At 38.8% G+C, this 27,249-nt stretch overlaps 1 protein-coding gene across 1 annotated transcript; it reads left to right on the top strand.

The window, feature by feature from the left end:
* The first annotated feature begins 5,306 nt into the window (after positions 1 to 5,306).
* Positions 5,307 to 17,339, top strand: LOC109426253 (UDP-glucosyltransferase 2). The gene is made up of 4 exons (XM_019701720.3): positions 5,307 to 5,472; positions 5,543 to 6,052; positions 16,098 to 16,647; positions 16,706 to 17,339. Exons 1-4 carry the CDS (start codon positions 5,363 to 5,365, stop codon positions 17,096 to 17,098), a joined length of 1,563 nt encoding a protein of 520 aa, XP_019557265.3. The 5' UTR covers positions 5,307 to 5,362; the 3' UTR covers positions 17,099 to 17,339.
* The last annotated feature ends 9,910 nt before the right edge of the window (positions 17,340 to 27,249 follow it).

A 27,249-nucleotide genomic window follows, 5' to 3' on the forward strand; every position in this document is an offset into this window, starting at 1 on the left:
TTCAAAATTTGAGCAAAATCGATTAAGCCTAAGGGGGCGCTCAAAGTACTTGAAGTTTGTATAGGAAAATGTGGCCAAAATGTATGCAGAAATTTTAAGTTTTCGATTTTTGCCGCTAGGTGGCGTTGTAAGCGTTTAATGATTAAATATTCCAAACAACTTTGTCGAAGACCGCAAAGTGATCCGACGTCTGTGACAAAAGTTATACCCTAGGCGAAGTGAGGCGAAGTATTGAGATTTCATTATTGATATTATTACATGTACTGGAAAAACAACCATAATGTCTCGCCTCACATTACCTAGGGTATAACTTTTTGAACCGGCGTCGTATCACTTTGCGGTTTTCGACAAAGATGTTCGGCATATAGTCACCTACAATAATATCAAAGGGTTTTATCATTAAACGCTTACAGCGCCACCTAGCGGCAAAAATCGAAAAGTTATAATTTCTGCATACATTTGGCCACGTTTTCCCATACAAACTTCAATCCTTTTGAGTGCCCCCTTAGGATTAATCGATTTTGCTCAAATTTTGAACGTAGCTTGTGGGAGTCTAAACAATCGATTCAGACATTTTTCAAAATTTTTGTTTTTCATATAAGTATGGGCCACCCTAATGGGTAGTGATGAGTTTGACTGTAACCTCGTTCCAAAGGCTATTAACCACATCGTCTTGAAGCTGACTTGTGCAGACGCTATAGAAGAGGTGGTTCAAGGGATCGCAGGACCTTCTTCTTCTTCTTCTTCTTGGCGTAACGTCCTCACTGGGACAAAGCCTGCTTCTCAGCTTAGTGTTCTATGAGCACTTCCACAGTTATTAACTGAGAGCTTCCTATGCCATATAGCCGAGGCGGTAAACGCACGGGTATTCAGCATGACCATGCTGAGGGTGACGGGTTCGATTCCCGGTCGGTCCAGGATCTTTTCGTAAAGGAAATTTCCTTGACTTCCTTGGGCATAGAGTATCTTCGTGCCTGCCACACGATATACACATGCAAAATGGTCATTGGCAGAGGATCGCAGGACCCTTGCAGCGGGGAGAACATCTTGGTAACGTTGCTGTCGAGGTGTCGGTCTACTGGGTTGGATCCGAGCCTGCGTTTGGAAAGGAGTCCTCGGCAAGGTCGGAGCAGGTGGAGTCCCCATGTCGGCACGTGCTTCTGTGAGCTAACTGATACGGCCTTACTTGCGAGAAGGTCAAATCGCTATTCACGCGGTATCAGTTCATGATATTTGCTGTGCAGTGGTATCACGGCCCTGCCTGCCTTCCGAGGATAAAGGGCGATGTTCGTTGCTACAGACTACGCAGCTAACATTGAGAGTGCGATGTGCACTAGCCCCTCTCTGAAGTAAGGGTTTGGCGAACATGGGAATATTGTTAAGTGGGTCGAGGAAAAAGTAGTCATGACTTTCACTTTTTTTTTTGTGGAACCTCACACTATCTAGACCTCCCTGTTGGGGTGTTATTACAAGTTTTATTTTTGTGTTAAATGTGCTATTTTAACTTGTAAATATTTCCCTAGAATTAATGCACATTTATAGGGCTCTGGCAGAAGAGAGGCCCGCAATCCTATTTCGATTGCAAACATTCAGGCCATTTCGGGCCGTGATTAAGTACTGGAGATGTAGACGTTTCCCTGGCACAGACTTCAAGTTATAGAACTCTAGTGATGAAACCCGAATTGGGATGCCCCCTTAGGATTAGAAATTCCTAGACAAAACTCAAGCTATGAAAGCAACTAATGCTGCGAACGAAAAGCATCCTGCCAGACAAAATACGATTACAGGATTGACTGATGGACCAACAACATTAATGAAACCTCATCATCCTGTCATTGGAAATTGTTATCCACTAGGGTAACAGGGCGAAATATATGTCCTGTGTTGTACACGTCCAAGTGTGATGTCATAATTTATTACGCATTTATAATGTTCCACTACAATATGTTATATTTTAATATGCATTTGTAGTGCTTCATTATTTTTTCGTAATAGTGTCTGTTGAGCAGATTATCACCCTATGATTTAAAAATAAAAAAAGATAGACCCCCCCCCCCTCTCAACTACGTTACAAGTTGTATTTTGGGGAAATTGTCCAGATGTTTGAAAAATCATAACTCACGTACAAACAATGTTTCTTAATGAAATCATAAGCAAATTTTCTCAGCAATCCAAAAAATGTACTCAATCAAAATTGTTTTCCTCAAAGGTTTCCACGGTTGAGGAAAATTGGTTGGAAAATTCGTAAAAAAAAACTACGATGTCCGGAAAAATACTCAAAACATAGTTTTGGAAGGGAATTTTACAAGCTACATACTTACTGTAACATTTTCAATATGTGCTCTTTTCCGTTCCTAAGTAATGACCAATGGAAATTGTCCAGATGTTGATTGATTTTCGACCGTCTTGGTCATTATTTTCCACAAAATTTGCAATCATTGCACCAATCTTTCAATAATTCGCAGTTAATTGTTTGCGATGACTATGGTCCCAGTCTAGCTTATTCAATATCTTAGTAAGACATTACTTACCTTCCCGATCAGGCTAAGGCCGGGGTGGCATCTGCTGTACATAGTAGCCGCCACCATTCCACTCGGTCCATGGCTGTTTGTCTCCAGTTCCGCACTCTGCGTAGGGTCCGCCGATCGTCCTCCACTTGGTCGACCAACCTAGCTCGCTGCGCTCCACGTCTTCTTGTACCGGTCGGATGACTCTCGAGAACCATTTTAGTCGGGTTGCTATCCGACATCCTGATGACGTGACCCACCCACCGTAGCCTCCCGATTTTCACGGTATGGACGATGGTTGGTTCTCCCAGCAGCTGATGCAGCTCGTGGTTCATTCGCCTTCTCCAAGTCCCGTCTTCCATCTGCACTCCGCCGTAGATGGTACGCAACACCTTCCGTTCGAAAACTCCAAGGGCGCGTTGGTCCTCTGCACGTAAAGTCCATGTTTCGTGCCCATAGAGGACGACTGGTCTAATCAGCGTTTTGTAGATGGTTAACTTCGTGTTACGGCGAACTTTATTCGATCGTAGAGTTCTTCGGAGTCCAAAGTTAGCACGATTTCCTGCCACAATGCGCCTCTGAATTTCTCTGCTGGTGTCGTTGTCGGTGGTCACCAGTGAGTCCAAGTACACGAATTCTTCAACCGCCTCGATTTCATCACCGTCGATATAAATCGGGGTGGCGGGCGCGGAGATTCCTCCCTGAAGCCCTTTGCTATCATGTATGTACTTTGTCTTCGACACATTAATGACTAATCCGACGAAAGACCATCACGTTGCCGTACCCTCTGCGAGATTCGAAGGGACCCAGACAACCAGCCATCGTATAAGATTTTGCAGAAGATGATAAAGTGGAGGTCATATGCGTGCATGCTTCCATTTAGGCGCATGTAAAATGTACGCATATCGCCTCCACTTTAACATCTTATACAACATCTTATGCGATGACTGGTTGACTGGGGAGTCGAGAGTGTCCCTGATACTCGAACTACGCACATCACTCGATCCATCGTCGCCTTGATCAATTGTATCAGTTTATCCGGGAATCCGTATCCGTGCATAATCTGCCATAGCTGTTCTCGATCGATTGTATCATACGCCGATTTGAAATCGATGAACAAGTGATGTGTGGGCACGTTGTATTCGCGGCATTTTTGCAACACCTGGCAGATGGCGAACATCTGGTTCGTTGTAGCGCGTTCACCCATAAATCCAGCCTGATATTGCCCCACGAACTCTCTTGCAATCGGTGATAGACGGCGGCATAAAATTTGGGAGAGTACCTTGTAGGCAGCGCTCAGTACCGTAATCCGGGGTCAAATTGATCACTTTGAAACAACTTTTGCAGATAACATGAGTGTCTGTTCAAATGTTGCCAAAAGAATATCTGTAAAACCAGTACCCTGTGGATCTCCATGGAACCATGTGACAGAATTTTGTTCAACAAATTGAAACTTTAAGTTAAATAACTCCAAATATCAAAATATTGGAAAAGCCACTTTGGGGCGAAATTGATCAGTTTACAATTAAGCATCGGTTGAAAAGGAAAATTTCCTTCTCCGCTTAATTTTGCTTTTCTAAAACCGAATAACGCGTCTAAAATCTTACAACTAGTGAATTTAATACTTTAAATGTAAAATTAAATTTTGAAATTTCCATTTAAACGCCTAAAGGTAGGCAATTTCACATAAAATAAATGATTTTTATCACAATAAATGACTATTTCCTCATAAAATGAACTTTTTATAACTATTTCATGCTCTGATTAGCTGCATAACATCCCAACCAAGGCTCCACAAAAATGTTAAAACAGAGAATTTACGGGAAGTCTTATTAGCAATTGATTGTTTTGTAGCAATGATTTCAGCTAAATGAAAAATACATTGCAAATTCCTTGAAAAAATTAGGCAAACCTAACTTTTTTCTTAAAAATTAAAAGTCTACACTCATCTCTAGACATCTACGAATCAGATGACGTAAAAAGTTTAAGATCATTACGACGCTTAAGAGTTCCTAGTATGAAATTACAATGTAGTACCCGAGTGATCAATTTCACCCCGCTGATCAATTTGACCCCGGTTTACGGTAGTGTGATCGCGCGGTAGTTCCCGCAATCCAACTTGTCGCCCTTTTTTCGATGGGATACACGATACCTTCCATTCACTCCTCCGGTAATACTTCCTCCTCCAAAATCTTGGTAATGACCCAGTGTAGTGCTCTCACCAGTGCTTCTCCACCGTATACTAGAAGCTCGCTTGGTAGTTGATCTGCTCCAGCGGCTTTGTTGTTTTACAACCGGCTAACCTCCTCCTCAATCTCTTGGAGATCGGGGGCCTTAGTAAGACATAGTCATAGTATAGACGTGCATCATATCTCGTCTTTTGCGCAAAATTAGTTCAAGCACGTCTTTTTGATTCGACGTCCTTTTCCAAAAAGAAAGTGACTGTGGCTGATGGCAACGTCTTCACGTTTTTACGTCTTATTCGTGTACCGAGAAGACTGCCTTAGGGCCATTTTAACGACTTTTACATCAGCGTCACTTTGTATATTAAAGAAATCCACATTACGTTTAACGAGTCAACAGATTTGATTTGAAACGATGTAAAAACCTTCTAATGAGCTATACTAATGGCTTGATGTTGATATCACTAGTATATCATGCTTTTAGCAAACTAAATCCTCTGCCGATTTGCAACCTAACGTGTAACCGCTTTATGAAACGCGCCTTGCGTGCTTGTCGCTGTGCAGCACGTGCAATGAGATAATTGCCAATACCTGTCGGCATTGAATTTTTCTGCTGAACAAAATCAGGAAACGGCGTACCTCAGGTCATAACACTTAGAGTTAACCGTCATCATGATCAGATGTGTGCTTTTAGTAGTCAGTTTTCTTCAAATATTTGTTCTAATAAATGGGACCAACATTTTGTGTTTAACGCCAATCCCTAGCCCCAGTCATCACATATGGTAGGTGAAAAGTTTGAAAGTGAAACATATAAGCAGAACAGATACTAAAGGAATTGATCATAAATCGCAGGAATCGAGCATGGATGGAAGCGCTGGCAGCGAGAGGACACAATCTTACCATTGTTTCGGCAGATGTGGAATCCCTCAAAAAGGAGAACATGACGTACATCCATCTAGAGAAAGCTTACTCATTCCTTACAGAAGCTCTGGATCTTAATGAAATGGCAAACGCAAATGCTTTCGGTGGTGTACGCAGTTTGTACGCCTGGGGCACTGGTATGTGTAAAGGAGTGCTACACTCCGAAGGAATGAACACCATCATGGGTTATCCGGATGACTTCAAAGTGGATCTTGTGGTGGCAGATGTAACCCTCGGGCCCTGCTTGTTTGGATTGCTGCAAAAGTTTGGGAACCCTCCAGTGGTGGGGGTTACAGCATACAATAATCCATCCTATACGATAGATTTCATCGGAGGACATAAACATTATTCGTATGTGCCATATGTAATGCTGAACTACGATCAGGATATGAGCATATTCCAACGTGCGTACAACTATATTGTGTTCCTGTATGATGATTAGTAAGTATCAACTGAATTTTACAGTAATGAAAGAGTACAGACTAAAGGAATAACTAGAAACTTAGTAAACTCCAGTATTAGCTCGTTTTAATAACCATTCAGAGCATTACACTAACACAATGCTTTCTCCTATATTTGAGATCCATTTCGGCCATTTAAACTAAAATACTTGGAGCACTAAATCCTAGAATATCAGCTTGTCAACCTGTATTCTTATCGAGATATCGGGAGCAGAACCGAACTAAAGTCATTTTTTGGTATTTAACCATCAGAATTAATCAATTACTTATCGTAGTAGTACTTATCAAGTACTTATCGATAATTACGTCTAAAACAACCGAATGGTAGTGTTACTTGTTTCCAAAATCTAGGCTTTACAAACAACTGGCGTGAGTGGGATATGAACTAATTTAAGTGAAATTTGCGAAAAAAATACTCGTCGTTTCGGTGAGACCCGAACTCACGATTTCTATTCACTAGACAGATGCGTTAGCACTAGACCACGAGAAAACTCAAGAATGTGGTGACTAACCGGAATTGAAGTTCAATTTCAAATTCCGAGGTTAGGGGCATCTGGGGTAATATGCACTGTCGAGGCAAAACGCACCCCCTTTGTTTTTCAGGGATTATCGGTTTTAGAGCTTTGAAACCTTATCAGTCTAATAGAACGTCTTAATAAATGAGCATCTGGAAAATTTTACATATCTGCGTTACGTAATTAGTGAGAAAAATGAATAAAATTGAAAAGCACGATTCTGATGTAATTTTCCCAATCGTTTGTCGAATGATTTGATGGTGAAAACCGACCAAACATCTAATGCTGTTGTGTTTATTCAGTTCATTGAGGGCAATGCTAAGCATAGGAAAAATATCTTAAACAGTAATCTACGTAAATTATATGTTTTAAACTATTTTATTTTTTGCTATTGATTGGGGCAATATGCACTCCATTGGTTGGGGCATAACGCACCTATAGAAAACAAGCTGAAATAATATCTTTGAGTGCTCTGTAAGTAATCGCAAACAAAATTGAGCTATTGTTTGTCTTAAAACCTTGTAAAACATGCATTTTGTCTAAGAAGTAAAAAGATTTCTAAACTCGACGGTGCATCTTGCCTCAATGTTGTGGTGCGTCTTGCCCCTTTGTTTGAGTGCATTCTGCCCCATTGTTGTAGTGCATTTTACCCCGAGCAAGGGTGCATACTGCCCCGCATAAACATACGAAGCCGTAATGTTAGTCTTTACAAAAAACGTTATTTTCAAGAGCTAAACTGTATTAAGGCTGAAATTTTGTTTGGTTTCTCTTAGAATGAAAGTATATGCAATGAATGCATGCATTAAACCAATAAATTGTTGCCTTTTTATATGCATTTGGACGCATCTTCCTTAAGTGGTGCGTATTACCCCAGTATCCCCTATCTATTTTCCGCAGACCGCGTTTCCTTCCGATGAATTATATGTCCATCCCAAACACTACGCATCTATTGTGTATATGAGTTACGGGTTTGGCCGTCGGAATAGAGTTTTTAAAAAGAAAACAGAACTTTACACTAACGCGATTGAATACCGAATGACTTTATTTCCTAGCTAATCTTTTCATTAAACCTATACCTGTTCTGATGACCTAGTATATCCACAGCCCACTTTGCAGCGTTTGCATTTCCGGGGCCGGGGTCCGTCTGTTGCTACGTCGTCGTCGTCGTCGTCGTCGTCGTCGTGGGCACCTGCCATGCTGATGATTGATTTTATGGTGGCGTGGAATTAGCCGATGTGAACGGATGGGGACTTTGGTTGATTGTTAAATTTGATGATAGTAGATGGTGTCTTCTGTAACCAGAGAGTAAATAATTCGAAGGTTGAAAGTGAAGATTGACATTCTCATTTTTTCATTCGTGTTTGGCCACATTCATTGTCAGCTGAATGCCTCTCTTTTTTCATTCAATTCTCTGTCACGAATATTTTTTCGCACGTCGTAAAATGTCCAATTTCTGTAAACAGACGCACAATTCGACTTAATGGACAAATAGAGAACATAATTAATATTCTAATTAACTACTATACACAAGTTCTGAGGTAATTGGAAGTATAATCGGGAGTTACGGTCCCGTTTTATTTGTCAGTGAAAATTGTCGGTGACAGAAAAATGAATGAATAGGTGAAAAAATTCATTCACCAAAATGAATTTTATTTTGATCCCTCAGTTGAGAATCTTCAAAATTCACGTTGAATTTCACTCATTGAAAATGAAAATTTTAATCTCTGTCTGTAACTTATGTATGTTTGTTTAGCCTTTTGAGTGCATTGTTGCAAGTCCACACACCTCTCCTCTATTTCTTTGTCAAAGAATACGCGCGGTGACCCTAGATTTTGGAGTGAAGTAAAACTACCATTAAGTACCCCGGGGCAAGTGAGAATCCGGGGCAAGTGAGACCTATAGCTATATTTTTATTTTTTTTTTTATTTTTAAGGCAAACATTCTTCATAGAAAACATAGGTATCATACTAACGGATACTTTGAATTCAAAAATTGTTATTGTTCTCACCATAAAGAGACCATATATGTGATTGTTGTTCATATGTAATTTTCAATTCACTAAGTGAGATTAACGTACCGTAAACTGGGGTCAAATTGATCAGCCGGGTGAAATTGATCATTCGGGTACTACATTGTAATTCCATACTAGGAACTCTTAAGCGTCGTAATGATCTTAAACTTTTTACGTCATCTGGTTCGTTGCTGTCTAGAGATGAGTGTAGATTTTTATTTTTTTAGAAAAAAATAGTTTTGCCTTATTTTTTAAAGGAATTTGAAATGTATTTCTCATTTAGCTGAAATCATTGCTACTAAACAATCAATTACTAATAGGACTTCCCGTAAATTCTCTGTTTCAACATTTTTGTGGAACCTTGGTTAGGAAGTTATGTAGCTAATCAGAACATGAAATAGTTATAAAAAAAAGTTCATTTTATGATGAAATCTAGGATGTAATTGTCATTTATTGCGATGAAATTCACTTATTTCAAATGAAATTGCCTACCTTTAGGCGTGTAAGGCGAAATTTCAAAATTTATTTTGCATTTAAAGTTTTACATTCACTAGTTGTAAGATTTTAAACGCGTTATTCGGTTTTAGAAAAGCAAAATTAAGTGGAGAAGGATTTTTTTCTTTCCAACCGATGCTTAATTGTATACTGATCAATTTCGCCCCAAAGTGGCATTTCCATTTTTTTTGATATTTGGAGTTATTTAAATTAAAGTTTAAATTTGTTGAACAGAATTCTGTCACATGGTTCCATTGAAATCCACAGGGTACTGGTTTTACAGAAATTCTTTTGGCAATATTTGAATTGGCACTGATGTTATCCGCAAAAGTTGTTTTAAAGTGATCAGTTTGACCCCGGATTACGGTACTCTACTACTGTAACATTCGTCGTTTAAAAAGAGAATAACAAATAAAGTAAAACTTTTTTGGTTTCAGGATAACATTTGGAGTGCATGCAAATTATTTCAAGCAAAAAAGCTGTAATTTATTTTCATTTGTCACCTTTAGTTAGGTGCTCTCACTTGCCCCAGTGCATTTTAGCATCTGGGGCAGGTGAGACATATGAGAGTAAACAAACACAATTTCACAGTTTCACAGTTTGATCTCGCTTTCTTCAGCCTAAGTCGAAAATTACACAAAAGTGAAGTCAAAATCGGCACCTTAACTTGAATTATAAAAAATTACTTCTATTCTGATGATCAAGCGATTGTTTAAAATGGTAAAGTCTAGGGTAGAACATATTTTTTTTTCGAAACCATCTATTTTTCTTATTTTCGTTCAAGCAAATTATTTTTTTTTTCGTTTTTCACTGCATAATGAGTTTTTCTGAATGCTAAGGAACCGGTCATAAAGTATGAAAAAATTGGAAAACGACTTATTCAAAGTTCACAATTTAAAGATATTTATTTAATGATCGTAAAATTATGTAAGGGAAAATATAACATCTGTAAATCTTGTAAAATCTTATGGCAAGATTCATCGATTCGTAATATGAAAAGTTAGTTTGGAAATCTTTCGACATTTAACCTTGGGGCGCTTTTTGTATAAATAAAATCAATTTGTTTTGCACGAGCTGCTAGAGATAAATCATTTTTTTCTCAGTGATCCGTTATTATATCCTCTCTCCTCCTCTCCTCTTCTTGGCGTAACGTCCTCACTGGGACAAAGCCTGCTTCTCAGCTTAGTGTTCTATGAGCACTTCCACAGTTTTTAACTGAGAGCTTCCTCTGCCAATGACCATTTTGCATGTGTATATCGTGTGGCAGGCACGAAGATACTCTATGGCCAAGGAAGTCAAGGAAATTTCCTTTACGAAAAGATCCTGGACCGACCGGGAATCGAACCCGTCACCCTCAGCATGGTCATGCTGAATACCCGTGCGTTTACCGCTTCGGCTATATGGGCCCTATATCCGTTATTATATGTATTACGTAATTTATGCACGATACCACAAAACTTTTTCAACATAAATCGCTAAACATAGTTATTCGCTAAACATATTTATAATTTAAATTTGAAATTTTAAATTTTAAATTTTAAATTTTAAGGGCCCATATAGCCGAGGCGGTAAACGCACGGGTATTCAGCATGACCATGCTGAGGGTGACGGGTTCGATTCCCGGTCGGTCCAGGATCTTTTCGTGAAGGAAATTTCCTCGACTTCCTTGGGCATAGAGTATCTTCGTGCCTGCCACACGATATACACATGCAAAATGGTCATTGGCAGAGGAAGCTCTCAGTTAATAACTGTGGAAGTGCTCATAGAACACTAAGCTGAGAAGCAGGCTTTGTCCCAGTGAGGACGTTACGCCAAGAAAAGGAGAGGAAGATTTATAATTTATGCTACCTCACATGTATGGAGCAACTATATTAACCCATTTGTACAAAAAAATCGAATAGGTCCCACTTGCCCCGTTATACGGGGCGAATAAAGATATGCTCCACTTTTCATTATATGCATAATATACAGATTGTGAAAATTTTAAAACAGTTTTAATGCCCGTTACTGTAAAGAAATACACCAACAATGTCTTTTAGAACCATTGGAATTATAAAATTATTTATGTTAAGAATTTTTTGGCTTAACAAAACCAAACTAGCATGTTTTTAGGTCCCACTTGCCCTGGGGTACCTTATTTTTAAATATTTAATTAATTAAATATTTAATTATTTTGTCGAGTTCTCACGTTTCGTAACCGGTGGTTTGAGAACGACGCGAGCTTCCAAGCTCTCTGCATGCATTCTTCTCCTGCAAAATCACTCTGCACTCCTCAGCAAACCATTATTTCCATTGACTCCTTATCCCATGTACTAAATGCTACTCTCGGTTGCATCGTTGATGGCTACTTTATCTGTACTCCAGCAGTTCTCTAGTGGAGGCACATCGAGCTCGATCTCGTCTGGCAACGCCGCCTCGAGATTCTGCACGTATGCTGAGGGGACATCCGATTGCATCAATCGCTCTAGATCAGTGATTCCCAAAGTGGGCGAAATCGCCCCCTTGGGGGCGAAAATTAGGCCCAGGGGGGCGAAAATTAGAGAAATCAAAATTGGGGGGCGAAAATCCTAAAAAGGTGGGCGATTTTTTCAATGATTGGAAAACATCAAAAGTATTGAATTGCAAGTCGAGAATGTGAACTGAATCATAAAAACTCCCTGACATTCAAGCTTATAGTTCAAGTTTTGTCTAAGGTAATAAAAAATGCTGTGACTATTAAACATAAGCATCGACTTAATTCTACAGAATTATTGGTATTTATGTGAACTCTTTGGCAAAATTGCTGGACGTATTTCTAAAGGGTTTGTGTGATTCTGGAAATCTAAATAAAATATATTTGGAAATTCTTATAATAAACATTCATGAATCGTGATTAGTTTTTGTCAAAATTATGAAAAGAACATAGTTTTTTTCGCGAATTGATGAGAAAAATTGCGTTTCAACTCGTACGCGGACTTATTCATGGAATTTCCATGCAAAAACATGAATAGAGTCAGGGACCATTTGGGCAGGAGCACCTACTTTGGGCACTTGCTGCTATAACTCAACAACAATTTCAAACCGATTGACTTGAATTTTTGCACATGGTTAGATACTGTGCGTAGGGAAGTGGAATCATCTCGGCAGGGGTCCTATTTAAGGCACTTTTCTGCTATAACTCAGCCTATTTTGAACCAATTGACACAATTTGGAACGCGATGAGATACGTATAGTATCTAGCCGTGTACAAAATTTCAAGTCAATTGGTTTGGAATTGACTGAGTTATAGCGAAGAGTGCCCAAAATACCGGCCGCTGCCCAAGTGGTTCGCTACCCTATCTGATCGTGTCTCAAAAATCAAGTCAATCGGTGCCCAAATAGGTTCTCCTGCCCAAATGGTCCCAGACCCTATCAGTCGAATTTCAGAACACTTTTTTGATGAAATTCGTTTCACAGTGTTTACAAACAACTCGGCACCTACATTTCAAAAGGGCGTAACTGCATTTTGAAACAAACCACTCTTTCAAATCTATGGGTCATATTTTAAGTTTCCCACGAAATTCACAAACATTACTAGACAGAGAAATTCCTCTTCTTTCCTATACTGGCGGTGATTTGCATGGCAGCATTGAAATACTATCCACAGATGTGAAAGAGGGGTTTGTTTCAAAATGCAGTTACGCCCTTTTGAAATGTTGGTGCCGAACTGTGTTTGAAAGCATTTCAGAGAAGCTTCTCAGAGGAATTCCAAACTTTACTGAAGTTAATTTGAAAACATACCAAAAATTCTGCGTAAAATTTCATTTAAATATGCCATTTAAATCTAGTCATGAATGCTGCATATTTACTTATTTGATAATTTATTTAAAACACAGAAAGCATTCAAATTTATACGCAGCTCGTTGATTTGAATCCGGATGTGGATTTGGAAAAATGTAGCTACATTTGAGAATACACCACCATTATTATTATTTTTCCTTATTATCGAGATTTTCAGCCCTCGGCAACAAACCGATATTTTTCTGAGTTGCACTTTTTTTCACAAACCATGTGTTTGTAATTGTTTTCCAATTCTCCACCAGTCTGACTACTTGTGACCAAACATTGACTCTCAGTTGTTGAAAAAGTCCTTTTAAGAACAATGATAAAATATCTGGTTGGGAATATCGAGGGTTCATATGTGTTCACTGTTCGTTCTATTTCGATTAATAAATGTTCAATTAACAATGGTTCGAGAAGTAGGCATAAACACGATTTCAATATTTTTGTAAGTACGATTTAAATTCACTATATTTTTTTTCAAATGCGGAAAATCAACGCCTTACAACGCATACACTGAATGGCACTGCTAGATTTGCCACAGTAGCACTTTAAAAGGCATTAGCTTAGCACAGTTTCAGCCTTCTACTATTGAAAAAATAAAATCTCACCTAGGGGGGCGAAAATATTTTTTTGAAGCTCTAAGGGGGCGATACCTCCTAAAAGTTTGGGAAACATTGCTCTAGATTGTACCCCGGTGGCTACCGGTACAGTACATTGCTGACGACGGAGAGTTTTGGGCGCAGTTTGACCAGTATCAGGTTCGATGCTAACATCACGGATAGGTCCTAAAATCGATAATATCGGAGAAGTGCCATCCTTCAACCAGTGCGTGTCATCATCCGTGCTTCCGAAGAGTGGGCTGTGCACTTTTGTTATGTTGAGGTTGAAGGAGATACCTCCTGCCGAACCCGCTCCCTATAGACTGTTTCAGAAATTATAAATACACTAACGATAACCTGCCATTTCAATTTGAGCACATTATCCAAAAAAGTTTCTTCTAGCTCTAATAGTAAACATGCTAACGAAGCAAATAATACCAATTTTGTTGATGTTTCTGGTAAAAATTGAAAAATAGGGATCAAACAAGATGATCAAAATTTGAAGTTGCACAAAGTGGTCAAAAAATGTAGCATACCGTTAGTGGGGGTGTCATTGGGCCAAAATTGCATAGTCCATCCCTTTGTAGGTCGTTACAACAAAATTTTAGCTCTAAATCAATGTTGGATTCGGTGGACACGTTCATTTCTATATTATTTAGGATTGTTTTAAGTATAAATGCTTCAGCTTTGATTTTGACAATGATATAGCCGAATTAAAATTGGCCTAATTTTACCCCTTCTAGGGGGTGGCATTGGGCCAAACACTAAAATTCGAACAAAACAGTTCAATATGAGGAAATATCGCTTGCAAATCGAAACTATTGAATATATAAATACTTGCGCACAACCTATCAGTATCTAGTCACTTTAAATAACATTACAGACAAACAAACGTAAAAGTTAGACCACAGTTATTGTAAACTATCAATGTTCCCAAACAATAAATTCGCTAATCCTTAAATATGACTCTAATTACCATTCTCAAAAGACGAAAATATTATATCTGTATTATCTACCTAGAAGCTGATATGCATTTATTTTAATTTTGCATGAATCTAACATTTATTTCCAAAATTTTACACCCAATGATGCATAAAATAATGTGAATGCTCTCAGTTGTTTTAATTCACATTTATAAGGTTCTCGTACTGATTACATTGCTTTTATATGGCCCAAAGTCACCCCCAAAATGAACTATTTGTACTACAGCTAGAATAAAGAAGTTTTTCATGCAAAATAGCTTACTAAAACAAGAAACCTTATATTATTTAACAAAACAACTACTGAATACACCTAGAAAACAGCAATTGATTACATGTTCGGTGTTCAGCAGTTTACTACTGGGCATTTTAAAATAACGATATGGTACAGTACGCCTAACCATAAAATTCACAACACGTTTTCTTAATGGAAAATTAACTAAATGTGACTTTTTTCTACACCGGATGGCCAACGCAAGTTAAATTTACCATATACTATCCACTTTTTGATCATTACTTCGATAAATGTTAGTTTTTTGAGCGAAACATCTTTCTTGATTTTTGGCCCAAAGTTACCCCTCAGGCCCAATGTCACCCCGACTGGCGGTAGTAGAAAAGAAAAAAATCTCACAGATAAAATATTTAATTTCCAAACACAATAGAAATTGTTATATCGATAATAAAAGATATTTCTCGATTGGTAAGAGTAATTTTTACTGGAATATTTGATCAAAAACCATCATTACGGGGCTTCGCAAAACAAAAATTTTTGTTTCAAATTTCTCAACAACAACAATAGCTAAGAAACTGTGTGGTAGTTCTTATGTTCCGTAGAAAACCTTAAAAAATGAGAAACTTGATATCCGAAAAAATGTTGTGGGAATGCCTTTATCGATTTTTCCCAAATTTTGATCAAGGCATTCCTTAGACAACTTGTTGAGAAAGCGAATGTGATAAAAATTTAGATAATTTTTGGTATTTAGTGATAAATAATGTTGAAATCATTAAAAACACCTTTGTGCAAATGCAAATTTGAAAAATTTAGTTATTTGTTAGAGAACTCGACTGTTCTTTAAAATATCAAGACAATTGAAAGGAAATATAAAAATATGGAGTACAATATGCTATACTCTGAAAGAAGTAGGAAAAAATCATCATAACAGTTCATTTAATTTACTAAACAAAGTGTATTTATAATTTCTGAAACAGTCTATATGTCGAACCGATGCTCTCGATGAAATTGACAGAACTCTCAGGTTTACAGGCACAGTCAAATCCCTACTTCCCTGTCAGCCTACGATCAAACTTCCCGTCGGAACTAGTTACCCGGTCTTTCCTAATTTCCTAAAGTCCCTCACAGCCCGGCCGATAGGGTGGGGCTTATTTAACATAATCTATCCAGGGTATGATTTCCCAAGTGGAAAAAGATTTACAGTTCGATACAAGAGAGCTGCATTTTGATTAAGATTAAAATTATCTACACTACTCAAAATATGATTGTATTAAAAATTCAAAGAATCTTGATTTCTGTATAGAATAGAATGCACTTATCGAGAGAATTAAAAATACCCAAAGTGACAATGGACTAAAGACGGTTCTATAATTTATAATCATCTATTTTCAGCTACCGTCATCATACTTTCCTGCCTACAATAGAGAAAATGATGCGACAGTACCACAAACATTCGACTATCCCAAGTGCATCTGACTTGGAGAAAAAAGTGTCTCTACTCCTGGTCAACCATCACTACTCCGTCGACTTTGCTGAATCAGTGCCTCCAAACCATATACCCGTTGGTGGCCTACAGGTTCTCACAGCCAAAACCCTTCCGGATGACATCAAGTCTTTCATCGAAGCTGGTTCGAAAGGAGCTGTGCTGTTCTCATTGGGCACGAACGTAATGAGCAGCGGCCTCGGCGATGAGCGAATCCAAATGTTTTTAGACGTATTTAGAGAGTTTCCACAGTATAATTTTCTGTGGAAATTCGAAACAAATATGAAGTTTGATTTACCAAAAAATGTTATGATCAAACGATTCCTGCCACAAAACGACATATTAGCTCATCCTAATGTGAAAGCGTTCATAACGCACGGTGGAATGCTGAGCACGCATGAAGCCACGTGGCACGGAGTTCCCATGATAGGAATCCCTTTCATATGCGATCAATATCGGGTGAGTTAAAATATAATTGCGGTAATTAACTTGATTTGATATCCATATTTTGTTTTAGAATCTACACAAATCTGTCCAGGCGGGTGTTGCCGTGAAACTGGATCATAGTGCATTAACAGCTGGCAAAGTTCGAAACGCTCTTAGGGATATCCTCGAGAATCCATTCTACAAGGATAATATGAAACGGCGGTCATCACTGTTCCGAGATCAACCCGAACACCCGCTGAAACGTGCAATCTGGTGGATTGAGTGGGCTCTACGACATCCCAACTGCGAACGTATCCAATCGCCATCCAAATGGATGAGCTTTTGGTCGAGTGAACTGTACGATGTAAAACTGTTGCTGATTTTAGCTTTGATAATTGTGATAATGGTTGCGAAATCCTTGATAATCAGTGCATTATCTATGTGCGAGAAAGATACACAAGATAACGATAAGAAACAGAATTGAAGTGCGAAGGCAAAAATAATAGGTAGCATCGGAACAATCTGTAGGCAGCCATGCATACAATCACACATGAATTAAAGAATCTGGAAGCAATTCAACTCTGATTGGTAGCACGTGCTTTCCGTGCAAGCACTGGTTGTTAGTATAGCCATTTGTTTGCAATTGCAATTCATACGAGCAGTGCAATCAACGATGACTGTGTAAATTGTCGGAATGACATGCACATTTTTATCAGTGATCAGTGTATGAACGCAAAACTACGTCACAAGCATCACAAATACGTTGCACTACAGCTTGAACCACCATAAATAGTAGTAATATTTTCACAGACAAACAGATGCGTCACGTAGAACTACTATAGATCTATATGTGATATAGGCGGATCAATCATTGTACACCATGTCCAACAAGTTCTCATATAAAATCAAATTGAATTAATTTTTCAAAGAAAATTCATTTATTGAAATAGATGACCTTTCAATAAATTAATTTACACTGATAAAATACAGCATATGTTTTGGAAATAACTGTCCTTTATCCTCCTCTGCTGATAGCTTATGTATCGTAAGTCCATTTCAGCTGGCACGCACGCCATCTCATTAATATTTCGTCTCATTTTAACGAGTAATGGTATAAAGTAGAAAAAAATTAGGTTCCTGTCCTCACCATTGCTAGTAGACACTATGACCAGAAGAGAAAAATACATTAAATTCTGTACTAATGAAGTACGAAGCCATTTAACTTTGTACAAAATAAAACGTAAATTAAATAAAACTGTCCATTCAATTGTTTTAATGAGATTTGTTGTGCTAAAGAATCATGGCTCTATCTTATCTTGTTGATTCACACCATTCTCAATTCTAAAACATACTTGTATCCCTATTTTGGTAAATTTAGTCCAAAATTAACGTTTTATAATGTTTATCTTTGTTATAACGGTCATTTTCAAGGAAATCAGCCCAATTTGAGCTTACTTGCACATTTCTTCACTAAAATTATATTGTTTTCAGCCTTTGTATATCCATTTGGTGCAATACTTGGGATAAAACTCAAAACCTATGGCACAGACAAACAGTCGTCTCACTCTACTCACTTCCCATCGTTTTCCTTTTTAACGGATTATTCAAATATTCCGTAGTTCGCAAATCGCTCGCTCATGGCGCTCGCATCGCGTTTGCTCCTGTTTGACGTTTACTCACTACCGCCATCTACTGAGAGGGTTTGCGTACCATAGCATAATTAGCATTGGGCGATTATGTTTGCGTGACGATGATTTCACAGACAAACAGACGTAACACTCTGATAATTCTCATCGTACACCGATTTAACGGTCTTTTTCAAAACTTGATAGTTGGCCAACTGCCCAAACGTGGCGCTCGCATCGTTTTTGTTCGAGTTTGACGTTTGCTCACTATCGCCACCTAGTTGGTGGTCGGCCAATCATAGTCCTTTTAGCATTGGGCGAATAAGTTTCCGTGACTATGATTTGAATCGAAAAATGTTCGAAGTGTTACGTCTGTTTGTCTGTGATGATTTTATCGCGTAGAATTAAAAACTTTTCACATATTTTTCTTGCGTGCCGGAGCAAACGAATTTCAGAAAACGGAAGTGCTAGGCCAATTAAAACAAACAGAAAATAACGTTATTCTAAACCGTATGATTTATTTAATCACTATTTTGTAGCCCTTCAATACATTCATTTTTGCCTTTCTCGTACACTAAGTGTACTGGAAAGGCTATATGTTGACTCCAAAAATGACTTTTGGATAGAAGGCCCGGAGGGTCGAGTCACATATACCAATCAACTCAGCTCGACGAATTGAGGTGATGTCTGTGTGTATGTATGTGTGTGTGTGTGTATGTGTGTATGTATGTATGTGTGTGTACAAAAAACTCACATCACTTTTTGGCAGTAAACCTCAACCGATTTTAATGACCGATGGTTTATTCGACGCAGAATCAGGTCCCATTGTTTCCTATTGAAAATGGTTCGGATCGGTCCAGCCGTTCCGGAGTTATGGCCATTTAGGTGTTCCGGACCGGTACCCCAGGAAGGGGCCAGATATGAAAATGCTACAACCACAACCCTATGCATGCGACACATAAAACCGTGGCATTTTCCATAACCTGATGAACGGTATGCAGGAAAATAGTCTCAGACCATATCTGAACCGGTAGTGTTCCAGAACCGGTTCCGGGTGTCCCGCCGGAAGTGGCCAAATAGAAAAGTGAACCAAATTCATGCATGCGGCACATAAAATCGCGGCTTTCTCGATAACCTGATAAACGGTTAGCAAGAAAATAGGCTCACACCACATTAGAAACTACAGGTAGTGTTCCGGAACCGGTTCCGAGTGTCGCGCCGGAATTGGCCAAATACAAAAGTGAACCAAACCCATGCATACGACACACCAAATTGCGGCTTTTCTGATAACCTGATGAACGGTAAGCAGGAAAAGAGTCTTAGACCATATCTGAAACGGTGGTGTTCCGGAACCGATTCCGAGTGTCCCGCCGGAAGTGACCAAATACATAAGTGAACCAAAGTAATGCACGCAACACATCAAATTGCGGCTTTTTCGAAAACCCGATGAACGATTAGCAAGAAAATAGAACCAGACTACATTAGAAACTACCGGTAGTGTTCCGGAATCGGTTGCAGTTGTCCCGCTGGAAGTGGTCAAATGTAAAAGAGAACCAAACTCATGCATGTGACACATCAAATCGCAGCTTTTTAGGTAATCTGATGAACGGTTAACAAAAAAAAATCTCAGACCACATTAGGGAAAACCAGTGTACCAGAACCGCAGGAAGTGGACGAATGTGGAAGGAAACCAAACACATGCGTGCGGCTCATTAAATACCGGCTCATATAATAACCTGAAGTACGATCAGCAAGAAAATAGTCTCAGATCACATTAGAGACTACCGGTAGTGTTCCAGAACCGGTTCCGGGTGTCCTGCTGGAATTGGTAAAATGTAAAAATGATCCAAACCCATGCATGAGACACATCAATTCGTGGCTTTCTAGGAAATCGGGTGAACAGTATGAGCAAACTAGCTTCATGCCATATTTGGGACAATTGGTACTGTCCTGGTTCCAGATGTCTCGCCGTAAGTGGTAAAATGTAAAATTGAACCAAACTCATGCATTCTGTGCATCAAATCACGGCCTTTTCGATTACTTGATGAACGGTTAGTAAGAAAATAGGCACAAACTACATAAGTTACTACCGGTAGTGTTTGTGGTTCCGGGTGTCCCGCCGGCAGTGGCCATATACAAACGTTAACCAAACTAATGCATGCCACACGTCAAATCGCGGCTTTTTTGATAACCTGATTACCGGTTAGCAAGAAAATAGGCTCAAACCACATTACAGAACCAACTTTGGGTGCTTTGCCGGAACTACGAAAGTGAGCAAAACCATAGCAAGAGATAGATATGTGTAATTGTTCTCTTCATCATGACAAAACTTAAGTGATCTCAGAACTCATCAAATCACACCATTTCAGATTTCTACTCATCTTTACAGTCAACGTTGTATGGGAAAATTAAAATTTAATCACAACAACTCTGAATATTTTCTTTTCAATCCCCTTTTGCGTCTAAAGTTACTACACAAAATTCTGATGTGACTGGTTGCGCCCTCGCGCTCTGTAATGTGGTTGAAATTTTATTGGGATTTAGTTTGGGAAATTTCACTTGCTTGCATTTTTTTTTGTTCAATTTTACATGGATCTTGAAACCAGCGATAATAAAATATAGCCTGAAGTTTACAGAAAAAACTTTGTCGACGACCCCAAAGTGATCTGTGGTTGTGAAAAAGGTTATATCTTAGCTTGTAATCATCGTCTTTATATTGATTGGCCTCCAATGACAGTGAAGGTGGTCAAGCAGTCAACTGACAGCTCTGAAATTTTTATGCTCTGCCTATATGTTGAACATAACGTTGGAATATGCGTCATCAATAAGTTTTTCTATTCGATAATGGCTTTGATAAAATTCTTGCTTTTCTCAATACAGTATTCTCAGGATTCAGGAACACTTCGGCTTACGTCGACATCATGAGTATATATTCGACGAGAAAGGCGCTATCACCACTAGGTGCATTAATCAGGGTTTTTTTTTTGAAAATAAAAATCACAGATGTGAAATGAAATTATATTTTCTAAATTTGTATTTTGTATGAGAACTTATTGGACACGGTGTAAACTGAATTTGTTTCTATCCGCTTCAGACGTATAACTTGATTATTATTCTAATCCAAACACTTGTTTAGTTGATTCTTTTGACCCTTGTATTTTGGAGCCAGGGATGGGAAATGTCATAAGAATGTCATTTCGCTATTTGCTAATTTCACTGCACTTAGTAGAAAATGTTAATCGTCGACATCATTGATTATCCATAACTAATCAGCGTTATGAACTGGTGATGCGTACCAACAGAAATTTACATTCCTATGTGTATATAGAAAAATGTCATGACATTTTTTTTCATGAAATTCCGCGACATTTTCCATCCCTGAATGGAGCTCAACCTTTTTATGGAAAATTTTGCCAAATGTAAGAAAATATCCATTTTATACTTTAGTTTTTACATAATTTTCCTCGTTCATCGTTTGGTAATAATTAATCATGATAATGAAAACCTTCGTGAAGCTGAAAAATTCAGACATTTTATTTGTTTGAGTACAGTATTAAGATAATACGGAAAAATATACAGGGGATAGACAAAATGATCGGGACAGGCAATATTTTTCCTTCTCAATAAATTTTTAAATAGCTGTAACTTCTCAAAAAGTGCAAGTGACTTACATAATGAGCTTTGTGAAACTTTTGACTTAACTTTAAGGTGAAACATCAAGAAATCCCATCACAATGTTGCATACAAACCTTAGAGGCACAAATCTGACAAATGAAGCATCGAATCAAGCCGCACTTGTTTATCCTGGCTTTGCTCACTAGCAAAAAGAGGAAGCTTTTCCAAACTGAGCGTAGGATAAAAGAGTATAATGCGCCCCATCGGTGCAAAACGCCCCGCTTCATTTTCTAGCGATTCAAGTGCTTTTTGCATGCGTGATAGATTAGAAATCTTAAATATTGAAGAATAATTGCCATCAAGCTGGTCCGTTAGTTGATTGGTACAGAAAAGCAATAAAATTATAAAAAAAGTCTGAAATCGAGGCTTTTGGCGTAATATTTTACCTCTTGTAATCTGACTTCATTGTAAACGAAGCTAGTTCTGTTCGTTGGCGTTATTTTGCAACTTTTATGCAGTTCAACACTTGGTAAAAGACCCTCCTGGGATAAGCATGCAGTGGAATTATTCTCTGGGACAGTTTTATCACGGGGCTGGACTTTTTTCTTTTGGTGGGGAGTATTGCCCCGTTTGTTTTGAAAAAGCAGATTTTGGAACGTTTTCGAAAAACGTTTCAAAGCTTCCATAGCCGCCCCTTCAAAGACAAAGTTCACATGCCACACTTCACTGACTTTAGGAATAACGATTTGCAGTGGACAATAGATGGAATAAGGCGCCAGTTTTAGATATATTTCCATTTCTGCTTAAGGGGGGCATATTATACCTGTTTACCCTATTTGTTTACGAATTTTTGAGATTTGTGCTCTTGAAAATGTGAGCAGGAGTGCAAGTCGGCCATTGTGGCAGCCATATTTTTACTCTTCTCCTTAAATTCTTAACACGGAAGAAAATTATAACGATTAGATTATGTTTATAATAAAACACCAACATCGCACAGTGGGAAAAAATAGGTATAAAACGAGAATAAATTCAATATCTCTGCTCGGAGTGGATGGATTCAAATGAAATTTTGACACAGACTGCAAAAATCACTACAGTTTCAGATAAGGAAGGTGTCATACGCCGCACGATGCTGGAAATCAGTGTATTGAGCTCGTTTTACCCTGCTCTCTCTTTCTCACATCTTTTTGAGAAAATCCTCATCTATTCCCGGCAAAGTGTGCAAAATAAATGCCTTATTTAACTCGTATTTGTGTAAAAACTTTCATACTATCGGGAATTTGACATAGGATTGGTCCTGCTTCTATCGATTGCGTTCCACTCAGATCGAAGATGCATGTGAAAGTTTAAAGAAACAGGGGAAATCGGGGTTATTTGCAGATATTTCAATTTTTAGGGCCGTGCGGTGAGCCAAACCAGCTCCATTCGATACTACGGAAGTTTATACACAAACACGAATTTGATAATTAAATAAAGAATTAATTTTGTACTTCAAGATTTTTTCAAAAAGGTGAAAAAGAGAGAGAGTGGGGTAAAACGGGGTCGATACATGGATTTCCAGCATCGTGCGGCGAACGACACACTCCTTATCTGAAACTGTAGAGATTTTTGCAGTTTGTGTCAAAATTTCATTCGAATCCATCCACTCCGAGCAGAGATATTGAATTTATTCGCGTTTTATGCCTATTTTTTCCCATTGTGCATCGTTTCAAAATTCAAGATGCTAATTATAGGTCATTTAAATTCCCTCTAATTGTCTTGAATATAAATATGTGATCGCGCACGGGTGGACCCATTTAGTTACGTTGTGATTTCATGTGAAATTAAAACACGGGAGATTATCCAACCGTCCTGCCATGGCGGAGGCACAAGAATTAACTGATTTTATTTACTGTATGATGTGTATAGCAGTGTGAGTATAGTGTAGGGTACTTGTACATATAATTGACTGTTTGTACGAACATACCGCCCCGCCAAAACCAACGGTTTTTCATTCACAAAAACGGGCATTGGTCGAAGGGAATACAACAATGACTTAAAACAAAGCAACAACTACTCAAGTAATTTTCAACATACAATTATACAAGCTAAAAACACTGCACATTTGATTAACAAAATCTCGAAGTATTGCCGCATACTGCATCATCCGTCGACCAGCTTGATGAGGATCCGCACTGACCGTTGTTCTCGAGCATCTTGTCTAACCAAATCCATACTGTGCCACTGCAGCAGTATCGAAAAAAGAGCTAGACACAATGAGGAGATGCTCTGCCGGATAGCTACCTGCGGAGGCCACACTATCGCAGCTGGTAGTGAATTGGAGCTCTATTGTGCTGCTATCGACGATGACGAGTTTGATGAATACGGATCCTCGTGATGATAGCACAAAGGCACTGTAGCAGGCAGTATCAATTCCGCAACGACTATGGCCGACTTCACGGGACGGCAGTGGGGTGCAACGTCCAACTATTCACTCGTAGAAACAATTCAAACAATGCCTTCTTCCAGAAGCATCTACTGGGATAATAGGTCCATGCAATGGTCCAGAATGGCGCCGGACGGGTCAGGACAATGGCGACAATTGTTTCACTTGACCACTATAGATCCCGATAGAATGGCCGAACGATGAAATTCAGTCGATTCGACGGCACCGGTGGCGTGATGACAACAGTACATGCAAAGGAAAGTGAAATCTAAAGGGCACCCGCGCGGCCAGAAAACTTTAGATGGACAGCTAATTACCTGCTGCCCGATAGAATCAGGCCTTGAACAACGGGCGCAATGGCTGTCGCTGCAACGAATAGTCCTCAGCGTCGAAATGGCGGCTCCCAGGTCGTTTTCAGAAGGTTCTCCGATGGCGGAATCCTGGTCACGGCACCAAAATTATGGTGAATCTTACCGCCAGGCCGATCGTCGTTCCCTACGTTGTGGTTTATTTTTCTTTTCGTTTCAGGTCAATTTCGTAGCAGCAACAGGTAAGTACTCTTCTTTTCAGGCACTCGAGCACTATCAGCACAACGGCGACATAAAAAACGGGTAGGTACAGGAAGGACACAACACTTTATTTCTAATAAGAAAACACTTTCACTTTTCTTCGACCATGTACTTCTGAGCTGTCACACTGTCCAACTAAAACTAAACTTATCTCTAAACAGCTGATCAACTAGAGGTCGGCTAGTGGGTATTCCATGTATGCACGCCGACCCGAGCAGAGCCGATCGGGTACAGCGTTGCCAGGAAAACCGGGCGAAATGCAACTGAACCGGTTATTCCCTGAGCCGCGGTCAAATCGCATGCAATTTATGCTAATCTCTCAACAATATGTTTTGAAGGAAAGTAACAACATAGCCGGCAATTGATCGAAAACGTAATGGGATGCATGTTAAAAATAGACCAATTTACTAAAAAAATTTAAAATAAATGAAGTCGCTGCAACTTTTTCTCTTGGTAACAATTTCAAGTTGAGTCAAACATTTTTCAGAGCTCATTATATAAGTCATAAATGGTCAAAATTTCATTGCATTCGGTTCATTGAATCCGGAGATATATCAGCTCAAAGTTTTTATTCTAGATAAAATTTTATCTAATTTTATCGGATAATTATATCTTTTTCTAAAATCTTGATAACTTCGTGCAGAATAGCCCAATATACTCCAAATTTTGTCCACTAATACACAACTAGTTGATCAACTTACAGATGCTGTCAAATTCAAGACTATGTTAAACGGTTTGACCTTCTGAGTCCATACCAGTCCGGATTTAGAACATGGCGCAATACTACAACAGCTTTACTGAAAGCTTACGATGGCATCCCACAAACCATTGATAAAAAAGATGTAGCATTTTAACTCCTCATTGATTTCTCTAAAGCCTTCGACAGGGCCCCACATGTAAAGCTGTTGAATAAACTCTCGAGTCATATTTTTTTCTTTGCTGTTGTCTTTTGGCTCGCCTAAGACCCATGTAGATGCTTCTCGCTATAACTTTCGAATCATTTTAACTTTCACCGAGATTCTGTGACATTAATAAAATCATACTTGAACTTACGAACTCAATAGGTGGAAGCTACCGGTACACTTTTTGGACCAATCACTATTCTGTCAGGTGTACCACCAGAGCCGTAGCGTGCGGTTGGCCAGGTTGGCCCCCGCCAATGGCGCCAGCCTTAGAGGAGTGCCGAAAATGCATAAGGCTAGAAGAAAACAGGATGATGCTATTGTTCTCTTCAACGATATTAAGGTTTTACTTTTTTTCAGTATCTAAGCTAGGTATTATGTTTTTAGTTTTTCGTATTCGCAAAAATTCAGATTTCTCCAGTTTATTTTGAACATTTTCCATAACCCAAGTAACACACTTGCCACAGAAGAGTCACGGCGGCGCAGGTTTTTGTTGCGCAGAAGTCACTGTGGCTTACTTCTTACAAATAAACACTCACTTGCTAGAAGTAAGTTACAATGCCTTTGCGCAACAAAAACCTGCACCGCCGTGACTCTTCTGTGACAAGTGTGTTACTTGGGAATGTTGCCTGGGCATTTATCTCCTTTTTTATCTGTATTAACGAGATTTTAGCCCTAGGCTAGTTCATCTCGGGACCCACGCTTTACTTCCCTTCCGAAGGAAGAACTCACATTTTGTTAAAAAAAAAAACACTACACCGTCTTCAGCTAGAGGCTGCACAGACTGAACATTACTAACACGAGACAACGGACAACACACATAACACCCAGTGACCCATTGGAGAATTTTCCGTTTGACGAAAAATTTCCCCCGACTGGAGCGGGAATTGAATCCACACTCCGATGCATACGAAACGCCTAGACGACTGGCGTCGCTAACCGCAAGGCCACGAAGCCCACTGATTTTTGTGAGTTTGTCGGGAGTAGGATTCGATCCCAGGTCCTCGGCGTGATAGTCATGTGTTCCAACCATCCAACCAGGTCCGCTCCACTATCTACTATTTTATTTTTAATAATTATTATAACTTTTCAATGAGCAAAGCAAAATCAATACGCTTTCAAAATTCATGTAAAAGTTTCTTCCTAAAAAATCCTAAACATTCTCACTGGGGAATGTCTTGACGTTACTTCCGAGGATTTTCTTCGTATTCATTCTTTTAGTCCTTTAGTAATTCAGGAAGTTATTTTGTAATTTATTCAGAAATAAATCAAAGGATTCTTCCTGATATTTCTTCAAAGATTTGATTAGATAAACTTTGAATCAGACTTTCTTATGAAATCAGGGATAAATTTGTAAATATTCTTAAAGCATACCTTTAGAACTTCATCCACAGATTCCTTCGAAAATTTTAAATATCTCTATAAAGTATTAACTATTTAACAATTGGAACTTCTTTAGAAATTTTCCAGAATTTCCTTCAAAAATTCTTATGGAGATT

Source organism: Aedes albopictus, chromosome 2 (genome assembly GCF_035046485.1).
Source record: "Aedes albopictus strain Foshan chromosome 2, AalbF5, whole genome shotgun sequence".
NCBI lineage: Eukaryota > Metazoa > Arthropoda > Insecta > Diptera > Culicidae > Aedes > Aedes albopictus.